This window comes from Phaseolus vulgaris, chromosome 10 (assembly GCF_051622355.1).
Source record: "Phaseolus vulgaris cultivar YP4 chromosome 10, ASM5162235v1, whole genome shotgun sequence".
Classification (NCBI taxonomy): domain Eukaryota; kingdom Viridiplantae; phylum Streptophyta; class Magnoliopsida; order Fabales; family Fabaceae; genus Phaseolus; species Phaseolus vulgaris.
The window spans coordinates 7588543-7602765 of record NC_143507.1 but is presented as its reverse complement, the minus strand read 5'-3'; the positions used below and the strand labels follow the sequence as shown (position 1 = coordinate 7602765).

The window sequence follows — 14223 nt, the reverse complement described above, 5'->3', positions numbered from 1 at the left end:
CAATTACAAGTTTTTAAACGCAAATCAAACAATTAAAATAGAAGTTAAACTTGATATGAATGGTAAAACAAAGATCTGGATACTTCAAGTTATAACAAATAAACAAGACATGCTAATGTCAAATTAATAAATATTTTATTTTAGTAGCTTTAAGCCATTTAAAAACTTAATTCTATCAACTTAAACTCTTGAGCCTATATTTAACTTGAAGAAATATGGCAGACACAAGCCTCATCAATTCTAACTTTAACCAACTAACTTCTAATTAGTCATGGACATGTACTTTCACTTACTGCCAAATTTACTGTTATGTAATTACAATACTTTTGGAATTTTTGTTTATCTCCATTGAGAGCATTATTCAGTCAATAATTAGAGACTAATCATATTGTACACAACTAAGAATTAAATCCTGATCAGAATTTAATTTTAACTACAAAATTTTATGGCGCATTCTCTAGGCTCTATATCTGTTTCATAGCAATGTATTCTTCTGTTTGATCAAGATGCAGAGGAAAAGCCGTGATACAAATGCAAACATTCTCTATTCATTGAAAAACACATTAACGAAGCATTTAAGTAGAAAAAAAATATTAAAGCATCATGGCATTGGTTATACTGAAATGAAAAAAATATAAGGTTTCTTTCTTCGCAGAAATATCGATCCCTATAATGTCTAACATGAAAACTTTTATAAAAAAAAAATAAATACCGATCCCTTTTCTTCAGGACCATGCAACTTGCCATGTAATGAACACGTTGAGCTTCAATCCACGTTAGACATTCTCTTGTCAAAAGGCATAACCTAAGATCCAAAAAAAAATAGTTTAATAAGAAAAACCATGTTCACACCAAAGGCTGAGCAACTTAAATTCTAGGAAACCCACCAGAAAAATACAAATATTGACAGAAATCATGTATTTAGTTGCTATACAAACAATCTGTATACATTGTTATCTTCATAGGTTCAACTGATTCATGTTGGCTTGTAAATTTTCAGGAAGAACATCCTCTGAGAAGACGAAATACTTAGTTGCACCAAACATGCTGGCTAAATTCAGAATTACACTCTGATATGAGTAACTTGGTTGCAGGACAGGCATCGGAAGAGAAGGGACACATGTCGGAAGGAATTTGTTTTCATTGTAAACTGGTGCATATAGGGTCAACACTGCCTGACAAAATATGAATCTGAACAAAGTGGGAAACAAACTTGGCATGAGAACACAACAGTTGCAAACATAAAAACACAATTCATGTGAATAAAAATTATTCAATAGCCTGTCATTCATGATGTAAAAGTAACTCAACGCTCCAGAGATTTGCAATAGAAACTTTAGGTATCAGTTAAGATTTAAAGATTTTAGTTAGTTGAGACTAACTCCAAGTTATCCATTGTTAAAAAACAACCAAAAAATATGGGAAGATTGAGTTTGGATAATTTGAAAAGGTAATTCAAGTGATTTAAGAAGTGTTGCGTAGTGTATTGAGATCTCACAACAGTAGAAGGGTCCAAAGACATTCTTCAAATGAAGCATGACCACACATTGAATCAGAGTCAAGTTTTTAACATAATGTACTGCACCCTCACAGCAGCAGAAGAAACTAAATTTCTTCAAATAGAGCATAATCACACATTAAAATCTGTGGTGTTCTTAACAATGGCCTCCTCAATCTTCAAAATTGTGATAAATCCTCAACAAAAAATGAATTAAGGCATGGTAGTACTGATCAGAGAGGCAAGAGAACTATATGGCAGATAATAATACATGTTAGAACAGGAATGGAGTGAAGTTTTACCTCAAAAGAAGCCTCCTTATGAAGGGATCACCTAAAATCTGCCCCCAAACAGGATTAAGTGTGTCTGATATTGCCAATGCTAGCCCCCAGTTATTTAGTGAAGATGTGAGTAACGTTTCAGCTTTGTTGAATGTGTCCTGAAGTCAAATTTAAGTTGTTTGTTGAGCATATAAACTTTCCACTTCCAGAAAATGAAAAAAAAATTTCTTAAAAATGGAACTTGCAAGCATGAAGGAAGAGGCACTAATTACAGACCAAATCAATATCAGTGCCTGAAAGTCCTATCAGAAGACAGAAAGCTTGCAGCGGAGCTGTAAGAAACATGGTGAATAGGCTCCCATTTGAATGATGTGAGCAGTCAGACACAACAGGAGAACAGCTTGGTGAAAGGAGCATTGCAACTGGCTCACCCTTTTCTGCGTCTGCTATGACCTGCATATTTTGATCAATTACTTTTTAAATGTCATAGAGCAATCTGATCACAGAATCCGAAGAAGGAAAACAGTAGCAATGACTTCTTCCAGACTAACCAACATTTTTCCATTATACAATTCCTAAAACTTGTGCTTGACATTCAAGAAAGCAAAACTGTCAATACCAGATTGCAGCACAAATTGCCAACACTGAAAATGCTAGTGGTATAGCAGATAGAAAGAAGACCACCGTACCAAAGATTATGGATGCAAGATAAATAATTATTTATTCTTGTAAATACAAGTTGAATTTATTCCTTTGTGTAATTGGTATGTGATAAGAACCCTGGGAGAACCACACGATAAAAACTAGCTATAGTAGTTGGAGAGCCCAAAGCCTTATTATTAGAAACTCCACACTAGAATTCCATACCTTATTGGAAACCCAAAGCCCGGTTATAAACCCCACACTTGAATCCTAACAGTATACTATTGCCAAAGTGTAAATCACTTGGGTTGATCGGGAGATTCACAAGGACAAAAAACAGAACCATTGACTTTCCTATGGACCATGATGAATGTTTGAGAAGTGCTGAAGTCACCAAACCAAGCGGAGGATAATGTCGAATACCAACAATGGGTGACATGACATGTGTATGCGGGCACAGATAATAACTACCTGTTACACGCTTCATCTAAAAAAAATTATCTCCTTAGCAACTGGGTACCCACAAATTAATCAAACCCGTGGATATCCCTAGGTACTCGTGAATATTTTTTTAATTTTAAATAAGATATTTAAAATTATTCATTAAAACATAAACTTAAATAAAAATTGATTTTAAAATATAGTCCAAGTAAAATTGCATCACAGAATATTAGTACAGATAAAACTAGTCTTTCTAAAAAAAATTCAAATAAGTAATTTGCACCACAAAATATAAATTTAAATAAAATTAGTCTCTTTAAAAGTAATTTTAATTCCATAAATCTAATTAAAAACATAAATCTATAAAAAAAAGTATAAACAATTATTTAATTATTAATATTTTCCTCACCAATAACTTTACTTTGATCACTTGATTATAAAATAATATCTAAATAAAAATCACTAACAATGTTATTAACAAGTTGGTAATTAAAAGATACCCGTTTGGTATCCATTGCATATTTATACACAAATATCTGTGGATGTGGACCTTTTTCATCCCTTATACCGACCCAAACTCCCCGCCATATTATTGTAGTACTCAGAAGTCAGTTCGTGTACTTTTGCAAATACCGTAGTTAACTGTTGTTTTCAATTAGTTATTTCCCAGCTGTGTCTGTAACTAACTATAAAGAGGGGTTGGTATTTAGGTGCTTCATCTGTACAACTATAAACAGCTGATCATTCATTGTTTGTAACTGGGAATTCATTTTTCCAGAATACAAAAACTTTTTCCTAAATTATCTATCAACTTTAACATGGGTATCAAAAGCAGGATAACTCTAATCCTATAGATTCTATTCATAATCCTTCGCTGCCCTTACATGCACAACCTATACCTTCCCCCTAATTATAAGGTAAAGTTTGCATATATAAATACTATAAACACAAGTATTAGATACAAAAAATTGCTTAAAACAAGATTGATGCGATAAATATATAAAGTATCTGAGGCTTGCCTTAAATGCTTGGCTGTTGTCATTATCAATGACTAAAAGAAGTGGTCTTCTAGTAAATGGTAGAAAGTCAGAAGGATATATGCAGTTTGATCCTGAAAAGGGATTGAGTTAAAGTATTCTGCAAATCCAACAAAAATAATGTGATATGAACACTGGAATGATTATCTTTATGCAAATTTATTAGCTACAGACCCATTGAGATATTACAGGATTTTTTTCAATGTATACCCATGATCATAATTAATGTCTTCTCATCAGTTTGCTTGGACCTATTTCAGAAAAAAATTATAATGTCTTCTCAACAGAGCTGCTTGGCCAGTGCCTTCTCTCGCACAAAAAAAACATCAATCTCTGTGTCTAGTACAATTATGAAAAAATGGATTGCGAGCAATGACTACAACACTTTGATTGTGTTAGGATCCCAGGAAAAAGCTATCAAGAAACACAAAGACACAGACAATTCACTGAATATTCCTCTGTTTATTGTTGTTTCACTGTTACAAAAAGAATGCCTTCAAAGGGAACAAACTCCCTTTCACACAGGACTACTCCTGTCCAGAATTCTAAAATCCAAAGAATCCAAAAAGCTCCCTTTCCCAAAGCTTGTTGGTCTTTATTTAAAGACCAACCATACCCAACCCCCTAAATAACCGCTCCCTTCATGGATCCTATTTTTATTTCTCCTATGATATACCTTCCATGTATTTTCCTTATTCTTATTCTTTGTCCTTACAATACTCCCCTATGTCAAAACAACCTTGTCCTCAAGGTTGAAGTTAGGAAATTGTTCTTTGATTGTCGTCATGTCCTCCCAAGTAGTTGTGTCCAAGGTTATCAAACTCGCGAGTCTACGTAGCGTGGGAGCTCTGTAGACTCGACTCGCAGACTCAACTCGTAAGAGTCTACTTTCAACCTGCAATCCGCGACCACCACAACCACTGCACGATCTACCCGCGAACACCGCACGAACCACTTGCAACCCGCGAACGCTCCACTCGATCGACCGCCACACTCCACAGAAGAAGACGCAATGCTCAAAAGACGCAAACGCAAACGAAAATGAAACGTGAAACCCTAATTTCCCCATTCAGAACGACACCGTTTTCGGGTTAAAAAAACCCAGTTGGACTCGCCAACTCAGAACAGAGTCGCGAGTCCACTCCGAGTCCACCGAGTTTACCCAAAAAACGAGTCTGCTACCGAGTTAACTCCGTAAGGCAAAGTGGGCACATAAACTCGGACGAGTCAACGAGTTGACTCGCGAGTTTGATAACCATTGTCGTGTCCCTCTCTCCTTCATTCCACTTTATTAATAGTTGTGGAATATATGCTCCTTCGGCGAACAGTTCTCGTCTATCCAATATTTCTGTTGGTTCTGGGTGGTTATTTGTTGTTCCAGAAGGTATCTCAAACTCTTTTGGTTAGTATAAACCGTGAACCGCCGCCCAATCAAATACGGTCTCCAATGTTGAATAGCCAACATTAAGGCCATTAACTCCTTTTCATAGACAGATTTGGTTAGTGAAGTCTCGGGTTACTGAAAAAAGCAATAGGTTGTTTGTGCCGAGATAGCACTGCTCCTAGACCTGTTCCAGACACATCACATTCAATATAGAAAGCTAGACTGAAATTTGGCATCTTCAACACCGGAGCTATGGTGATTGTTGTTTTCAACTTGTGTAAGGCTTCTGTGCTTTCTGTTGTCCACACAAAACTTCCATTTTTTAACAATTGCGTCAAAGGCCTAGCCATCTTACCGTAGTCATAAATGAATCTCCTAAAGTAACCCGTGAGACCCAAAAACCCTCTTAGGGCCTTCAAGGACTTAGGTATTGGCCATTGCAATATAGTCGCAATCTTTTGGGGATCCATTGGAACCCCTTGACCCGAGATGATGTGACCCAAATACTGCACCTCCCGCTTGCCAAAATCGCACTTCTTGTGGTTGGCATAGAGCTGGTGGTGTTGCAGCGTCTCAAAAACCTGCTTCAAATGAGCCAGGTGTTCCTCACAAGTTTTGTTATAGACCAGAATATCATCAAAGAAGACCAAAACAAACCTCCTCAAATAAGCCTGTAGAATGTCGTTCATGGTGCACTGGAAGGTGGCAGGTGCGTTTGTCAACCCAAATGGCGTAACAAGTGATTCATAGTGTCCATGGTGGGTACGGAAAGCGGTCTTTTGTATATCTGAGTCGTGCATGCAAATTTGGTGATATCCTGCCTGAGGTCCACCTTAGAAAAATACTGCGCCCCACTTAGTTCGTCTAGTAGTTCCTCTATCATCGGAATAGGGAATTTATCCGGAATAGTTGCCTTGTTCAAAGCCCTATAATCAATACAAAACCTCCAGCTGCCATCCTTCTTCACGAGTATCACCGGACTAGAATAGGGGTTGTTACTGGGTCTAATTATTCCGATCTTCATCATTTCCTCCACCTGTTTCTCTATCTCCGTTTTCAGCAGATGGGGATATCTATACGGTCTTACATTGATAGGATCCATCCCAACTTTGATCAGAATTTTATGGTCAACTTCTCTATTGGGCAATAGTTGTGTGTTCTTCAAAAACCCCTTCATATTCCTTCAGGACGTTCTCCAACTCTGCTGCTTGTTATTAAATCGGCGAAATTGGTTATTTCTAGATTGGTCTGAGACTGAATGTTCAGCATTTTCTATTCCCCACACAAGGGACACCGCTTCAATTTCTTTCTCTTTTTTGAGGGCTTTTGGAGTCACCAACATTCGAGCTAATTTGGGCTCTCCCCGAATGTGCACTTGCTTTCCTCCCCTGCAGAAACTCATGGTCAAAGTCTTCCAGTTAATTTTCACTTCCCCAGAGTCGCCAACCATGCCACTCCCAAGATCATGTCCACCCCTCCTAGCTCAAATATGAAAAATTTCTCCTTGAGTCCATAGGTTACCAGCTGCAACTCTACCTTAGGACAACATTCGCTTGCAGATTTTTTGTGGCCATCCCCTAGCCTCACGGTATAAGTCGGTGTTGATTCAATGTGTAAAACCCAATTGACTTACCAACTTTGTCGAAATAAAATTGTGATTGGCCCCACTATCAATTAACACCAGTGCAGTTCTCCCCTTCACGGTGCCTTGTAATTTCATGGTGTGTGGTTGTGTTAAACCACCAACAGAGAAAATGGACAAGCCCATTTATGGATACCCCATCTCTTTCTCCTCGTCATGCAAATTCTCTTTCTCCTCGTTATGAATTTGAACTAAAGACCTAACTCAACCCAAAAAATTGGCTTATAAGGTAAGAATTGTCCAAGCCCCTTTTTTTTTATCACCAAGTCCAAGCCCTTTTATAAGGACTACATTGGTCACATTCCTATTTGATGTAAGATCTCAACACCATTCCCCCCCTTTAAGACTAAACATATATAGCATGGACAAATGCAAGTGAACCAATAACAACACTCCCTAAACAAGAATAGACATCTATTGTGTGGACAAATACACATAGCCCAATAATAGATCTAGGATAGAGTTGGATATCATCTTAAAATTAGAGTTTAGGACCTAACTGAACCTCAAATCCAACTCGTAACCAAAGGACTGCTTAAGCCTTATAAGAACCACATTGGTGATATCTTTACTCAATGTGAGATCTCAACAGTTAGAAAGTGTTTAAATTAAGCTTACAAAACTCACTTATTTGGTCATATCTCTAGTTAATATAAGATCTACAACTAGTGTTATCGATATCGGATAACGGATCATATCGGAGACCCTATAAATCCTTTATAAAGTTATAACGGAAACCATAATGGGTTATGGCGGAAGCATTGCGGTCGAAAGAAATATAATAATACATATAGATAACTTCAAAAAATGTGGTCGCAGAGAGAAATAAAACAAAGAAAGTGTTGTGGCAAAGATAAAAAAAGTGTGTTGTGGATTGCAATAATTATAAGGTTTTAAATAGGCCAAAAATAGGCCCAAAAAAACCTAATTTTAAGTAGATTTTGAACTTTTAATTAGGTTTAACAACACATGCAGCCGCATAGCACATTCAAATTTTAATTTGAGTAATTAGGGTTTTAGGGTTTTATTAGTTAAAAGTTGAAATGGGCCAAAGGCCCAAACTTCTTAGGGTTTTTTCAAAATTAGGTTTAGGGTCTTCTATCTTCATGCGCCGCACACAATAGTCCCTTCTCCTTCATTTTTCGTTGCCGCCACTGCACTCGCTCACCTTGTGTCGCTACCACCATCTTTTTCTATGCCTTTTTGGATATTTCCGTTTTCCATTAGCACCCCAAGATGCCAAAAGCGGCCGCCATCGGAAAACCGCATCACCACCGCCTTCCGCCATGGCGCTGGCATAACTGAAAAGTGATAAAATTGTCTACAACAACTCCTTTATGCCAAGGGCTGGACTTAGAAGTGGATTTAAGCCTAATTAAACCCTACAAAACCAACTTGCAAGGTGAAGTTTACACTCACTTTTATACTATGATTATACCATATCTTTAGTCAATGTGAAATCTCTAACATCAACAATTTATTGTCTTCTTGCAAAATGGTTCCATTGATTCTACTATTAGGAATGATAAATGCACAACCTACTGATTCTATCTCTTTATGTTATGCTCTGTGTTTACTTCATTTCTTTTCCCCTTTAACTTCTTATCTGTCGAAGAATTTACTCAGTTTTGTTCACTTTTATGATATCCCACTCCTAGTGTCTTGAGAACAAGCATATAATAGCTAGAACATGTTATGTACACCACAATCAAGCCACTTTCAATTGCATTGGGTAAATTTGAGTAAAAAAGGGTGCAAGGGTGGTTCTTTATTGTTCCTTGACATTATACATATAAGGAAATACAAGAATGGAAATACACAGAAGTTGTCTCCAAGATATACCTCTATCTCCATGAGGACCAAAGTGTATGCAACCAGATTCATTATGAGGAGCACTACAATATCCTGCATTTGATGTTGAAAAGACAGAGTTCATCTTTACCTAATGGAATTTAGTTGACATAAGAAGTATGATAACCTATAAATTAAATTCATAGTTGAAAGGATATCTAACCTGAAGCTGACAAATACACAAGGAGAATACCATCAGAAGGAAGCTCCTCACATATTGTGGCAAGAACCTACCAATAAAAGGAAAACCCAATTATATCAGGAAATCCAGAAAAAAAAAATTATTGCAAGAAATGGTCATTCTAATGCTAAATGTGAACCTTTATTACATTAGTTGCATATGATTGCAAAGAAGCACAAAGGTCCAAATCTATCACATTTTTACCTAGAACAGATGATCTGATACCCTGATCCCCCCACGATAATTCCAGCTAATGATCCAAGTAAGTTCAACTAGCCGCCATGATATGGTAGCTATGAGATGACCTCATTAATTATTCAATTTCACAAGCTTGGGAAGCCCAAATCAAAGACAAAGAACTTCAAACGCAAATGAAAGAGTAATTCACAACTATTAGATTATTGTGCAACAGAAAAGCAGTTTTATGAGTAATAAGCTACCAATACTACAAGCAGTTTTGGACTTCAAGCATTTAGAATGAAGAATCATGGTCCAGTTAGATCCTATAATTTGTCTGTGACCTAAGTTTGCAAAACCGTTTCAAGGGAATTGCTCTTTTAATATGCAGAGCGAATAGGCAGATTTGATATTACCAAATACTTAATACAAGCTTGAACAGTTAGGTAGAGGCACACAAAGTGGTTTCATGGCTCTAAAATACCCACCCCCTCCCCCTTTCGTAGCAGCTTTTTAAACTTGAAATGTGGACAAAGCAGAGTTGGGAATTCTCAATGGAGATGGAGTTTGTTTATAAGTATAACATATAAGATTGTAAGTTGCCAATGGCCTTATATCAACAAGGGACAACAGTCTGCAACCAAATAGAACCATGCATCCTTTAAATAGATGTTAGACACATTGGCTTGGCTAGGGCCCAATTATAAATGATGGAAGCCCATTTTACACATAGATGAAGTATTCTCTCCTCTATCTTTTACATTAAACCCCTGAACTACTGGCAAGAATTGTTTATCTTCTTACTTACAGCTATAAAATGTGTCAGTGTAGGACAGTATAACACAGCTTTCCGTGGATTGGCTGGTAAAGTAGGGTCCGCAATGTCTTGGATGTAGCTGATACGACTAGTCCCAGTAGCTCCATTCTGACTAAGTTTTGAACCACTAGACTGGTAAAATAAGCCACTAGGTTCCCACTCCAAACATTGAAGCATCCTAAAAGTGTCAATTGTGAGCTCTGAATACTTTACCTGTTCAGGAATGATAGTTGAAAACAACAATGAAAGATCATAAATTTTGTTGCAGAATATTATAGTAGCACTAGAAAACTACCTTACGATTTTATCATTTTTAACAAATTGTTCTTCTATATAAATGAACCAAAAGAGTTGTGGATACCAACCTCATTTTGATGGAAGCTACTTAATACAGCATCCCGTAGTTTCAAATGTCGCTTTGTAATGGCTGCAGCAACATGTGGCAAGGTATCAGGATGAGGGTCCAAAACTAGACTGTATCTTAAGGGCCTGAGATTCATATATGCGGTGTCAGCTTTTAAAAACCTGAGTATTTCTTGAACCACCAGCTTCCATTCTTTAAAATCACTTTCCTGTAACCAAATTGTTCGAAGGTCACTTCCAATACATCTGCAAATGTCAATCTATCAAAACATATTCTGGGTACTGGACAACACCATGTTTTGCATGGAACACTCAAATTAGCAGTCTAGTCCAACGTAGACTAGGTAATCTGTAAGAAATGTGCAGTAAATGATCTACCTCCATAATATAAATCCAAATAGATATGAAGGGCTATATTTAAAAGGACATAGGTTGCATGGTAGTAGGCACTAGACAACCATTAGCATGCAGCATGGAACCCAACTATTTCAGAACATGCAACATCTTTACATCATTTGCAAAACAAACAGATTCGCTAACAATTTCCCAATTATAATGGAAATGAAATTATGTTTCAATGAACTATAGAAGAGAAAATTAACATTGACAAACCTGGAATGCTCTCTTGCATTCATCAACTAATACTTTAAGCTGATTAACCAATTGCTGTACCATTTCCCTTCGATTCAAAACCAAACACACCATTATGAATCTAGCAAGAAACCTCAATTGTTTGTTTGCAATATTCACATCCTGAAACAATCCCTCCTTAAAATACTCCCGAGTCAATATGGCCTCATAGAATATATATGACTCTGAAAGATAATTTGCATCACTTGTTTGCATGTACTGCCCAAAATACAGTTGCCCAATGCGAGATGCAATCTCACCAATTTCCCATCTCCTAAGCCCAGCTTCAACTAGCTTCTGCCGATTCTCCTGCTGAAACTTCCATAATTGTGTGTAAAGCTTGAACACCTTGTAAAAGTACGTATCATGCCTACAACAAAGCCACAGAAAATTTGTTTTCAGATATCAACCAAAACATATATGTAACCTCTCAATATATTTGTGTGCTGTAAACCTACAAAAATTAAGGCTAAATTGCAATTTTAATCTTCCTTTACTTCCTAATCCACAATTTTAGTCCCCATCTTTTTTTTGTCAATTTGGTCTCCTTATATTAGAAATCTGCAATTTTGACCCAGACTTAAATTTTAAATATGTTTATTTCTTTTTTAGTACATTTTAAATAATTAAATAGTTTCTTGATGGTACCTTAAATGCAGTCTAGAGTTTAATTGTATCAAAATAAACAAAATAAAACGTATGCAGAATTAAGGATTAGATCAAAATTGCATGTTTTCTAAAATATCATAACTAAAATCATGGAAAAAAGAATAGGTGAACCAAAACCGTGGAACAGAAATTAAAGGGGACCAAAATTGCTAATTAGCCAAAAGTCAATTGTAAACCATACCATTGCTAATTTCCAATTGATTAACCAAAATCATGAAATTCTGATTTCTTACCACCAATATAAGACCTAACTCAACAAACAGCCGCAACCACAATTTCAGGCACAACACTAACGTTTAAGTGCCCTGCATCGGCAACATTTGCCGGCAATTTCCCCGGAATTTCAAGAATTGTGACAGAACCGCAAAATTTAAAACCTTCCTCGAGACAAACAAACAAATAAATAATAAAGCAAAAAACAAAGCAATTCGACCTAACACTAAAAAAACACTCACAACAGCGAATCCTGGATCAAAACACACCAATCTCAAGGTGAATTTACACTAGCAAAGGAACGAGTGTAGTTACGAATGGAAACCTGCTGCGCTGGTAAAACGGAAGGTCTCTGATTTTGGAGAACTTTTTGTCGGCTTTATCGACGAGGGTCCAGAAAACCTCGCTCACCGGGATGCCGCCGCCGCCGCCACTGTTCTGCATTTGCTGCTGCTGCGAAGACATCTTCCGCCGTGGACGACGCCGTTTGGATTTGCGACCCAAATGGATGGATTGTGATGACAGCGCCAACGCACACACGTCTGAGAGAAAGAACTACACGAACTTCTTCGCTCAGTGATGATTCTTCCCACTTCACCTTTTGGCTTTTTTCTCAACGTTTATTTTCCAGTTTTTCTTTTTATTTTCTTTCTTTAATATATATTTTTAAAATTTAACTTATATTATTAAATTTAACTTTAAATTTTAAGTATAATAATTATATATATATATATATATGTATGTGTGTATTTAAAAAAATTATAATTACTTTAATTTCATTAAATATAATTATTGTTCTAAAAGATACTGATCTATAAATTTATTTACTCACTAATTAAGCTATCAATAAAAAATAATTGAATCGAATTTAACTAAATTACAATTTTTTTTATCGTGATTTATTTTTCAGAATTTTTAGACCTGTTGAGCAAAAAGTATTTTTTAACCACACTAAATATAAGTACAATAGATAATTCTTTTATAACAACAATCTTCAAATAAAACAAATTTAGGAAAAAATGAATTATATACTTTATTTATTAGAATATTGCAACTAAATAACACTAAATTAGAACATTTTATTATATATTATTATAGATTGAAGTAATATACTAAATAGTATCTCATTATTTATTTAATTAATTATATACATATATATATTGTTATAAATATAATAAACAAAGTCACATAAACTAAAATAAAAACAATGCATATATTTCATTTAATGCATCTAAATTAAAATTCATATAAAATAGCTTGGTAAAGAGAATTCAAACACCCAAATACTAACGTGAGTAACCGTAGACTTGTTAATTTTCATAATAATTACTTTAAATTTATGTTTATCAAAATTTTCTTATTGATTCATACTATAAAATTAGATTAAATATAGATTATGCTAGAAACTTGTTTGTAGTTAAAAAAAACTAAAACTACAATAATAATTTGTTTACTATAAGTATCAGTATCAGTAAATCCAAAATTTATATTATGAATAAAAACTAATTTCACGTTGTAATATAGTGATTGTATTGGTACGATCGAGACTTTGACTCGGCATTCGGTCTATATCGATCGACATGATCAACATAGAGACTGACTAATGTTTCAACATTTGTTAATGACAATGGACCCACAATAATTGTATAAATTATTAGCACAAATCCCAAAGAATCAGGTATGCAATCATCTAATCCTAAATACTGAGTGTCGAGTGCTGAAGTATGACTTGAGCGTCGTAGTACCTTTGCAGGTACCTTTCGAGACTGGAGCTAGCGAGGAGGAGGAGTAGGAGAGCGAGAGCATGGGAGTTCAGCTGAGAGGAAGGAGCGAGGTGTAGGTTGGCCGATCGACCGACTGAGGAGTGGTTCAATCGTTCTCTTGGTTCCAACCTCGTTCGAGAACAGTTGGCGACCACCATGGGACCGAGAGAATCAGTGCAAATAAAGAAGTAAATGATGTCGACTAGAAGCATGGTGAACGAGAAGATGTCTGATGCTGAGCAGATGGCGCTCTTGATATCTCTGCAGAGGGAGATGACCGAAATGAAGAGAAAGATTGAGGAAGTGCAGCGAAAGAGCGAAGAGGAGATTCTTGCTCTCCAAATGGAGAATGAAGAGATGAAAAAGAAGTGGGTTGAAGGAGGTCCATCTATCGGACCGGGCAACCTAGTTGGGAAGTCCTTCATCCACCCCACCGACCCTAGAACTGTTGAAGAACCGAGGGCAATCCACACCCAAGAGACTGAGGGTGAGTCCTATTTGAATAGGTCAGTCCCCACGACCAATACCTTGGACGTATCTCGCTAACATCCCTTCACTGCCCATATAATGGGGGCACAGCTGTCGGCTATGTGGAAATGTTTCAACATGGATCGGTACGATGGGACGACTGACC

The 14223-nt window shown here is 36.3% G+C and overlaps 1 protein-coding gene across 6 annotated transcripts; it reads right to left on the bottom strand.

Annotated features, from left to right (window-relative positions):
* Nucleotides 1-526: 526 nt before the first annotated feature.
* On the bottom strand, nt 527-12478 carry LOC137818463 (signal transducer, putative (DUF3550/UPF0682)). Of its 6 annotated transcripts, none has more exons than XR_011082076.2 (11): nt 12152-12478; nt 10927-11314; nt 10317-10523; nt 9943-10164; nt 8940-9006; nt 8768-8830; nt 3882-3973; nt 2056-2232; nt 1801-1937; nt 888-1191; nt 527-805 (listed from the first exon to the last, which is right to left on the bottom strand). XR_011082076.2 is itself a non-coding variant. In XM_090296472.1 (11 exons), the coding sequence occupies exons 2-10, from the start codon at nt 10947-10949 to the stop codon at nt 960-962; spliced, it is 1257 nt and encodes a 418-aa protein (XP_090152598.1). In that variant the 5' UTR covers nt 10950-11314; nt 12152-12460; the 3' UTR covers nt 527-805; nt 950-959. The 6 variants fall into 6 exon arrangements, 2 of the variants coding, with proteins under 2 accessions (XP_090152598.1, XP_068478010.2); XR_016516300.1 differs by having other exon boundaries at nt 10317-10560; nt 12152-12420; XM_090296472.1 differs by having other exon boundaries at nt 950-1191; nt 10317-10560; nt 12152-12460.
* Between the last annotated feature and the right edge of the window lie 1745 nt (nt 12479-14223).

Coding starts and splice junctions, on each gene's coding strand:
- LOC137818463 (XM_068621909.2), bottom strand. CDS start 12,291: ATGTCTTCGCAGCAGCAGCAAATGCAGAACAGTGGCGGCGGCGGCGGC. Junction 1,938..2,055: donor CAGGCACTGATATTGATTTG/GTCTGTAATTAG, acceptor ATTTGACTTCAG/GACACATTCAACAAAGCTGA. Junction 1,192..1,800: donor ATAAGGAGGCTTCTTTTGAG/GTAAAACTTCAC, acceptor CACTTTGTTCAG/ATTCATATTTTGTCAGGCAG.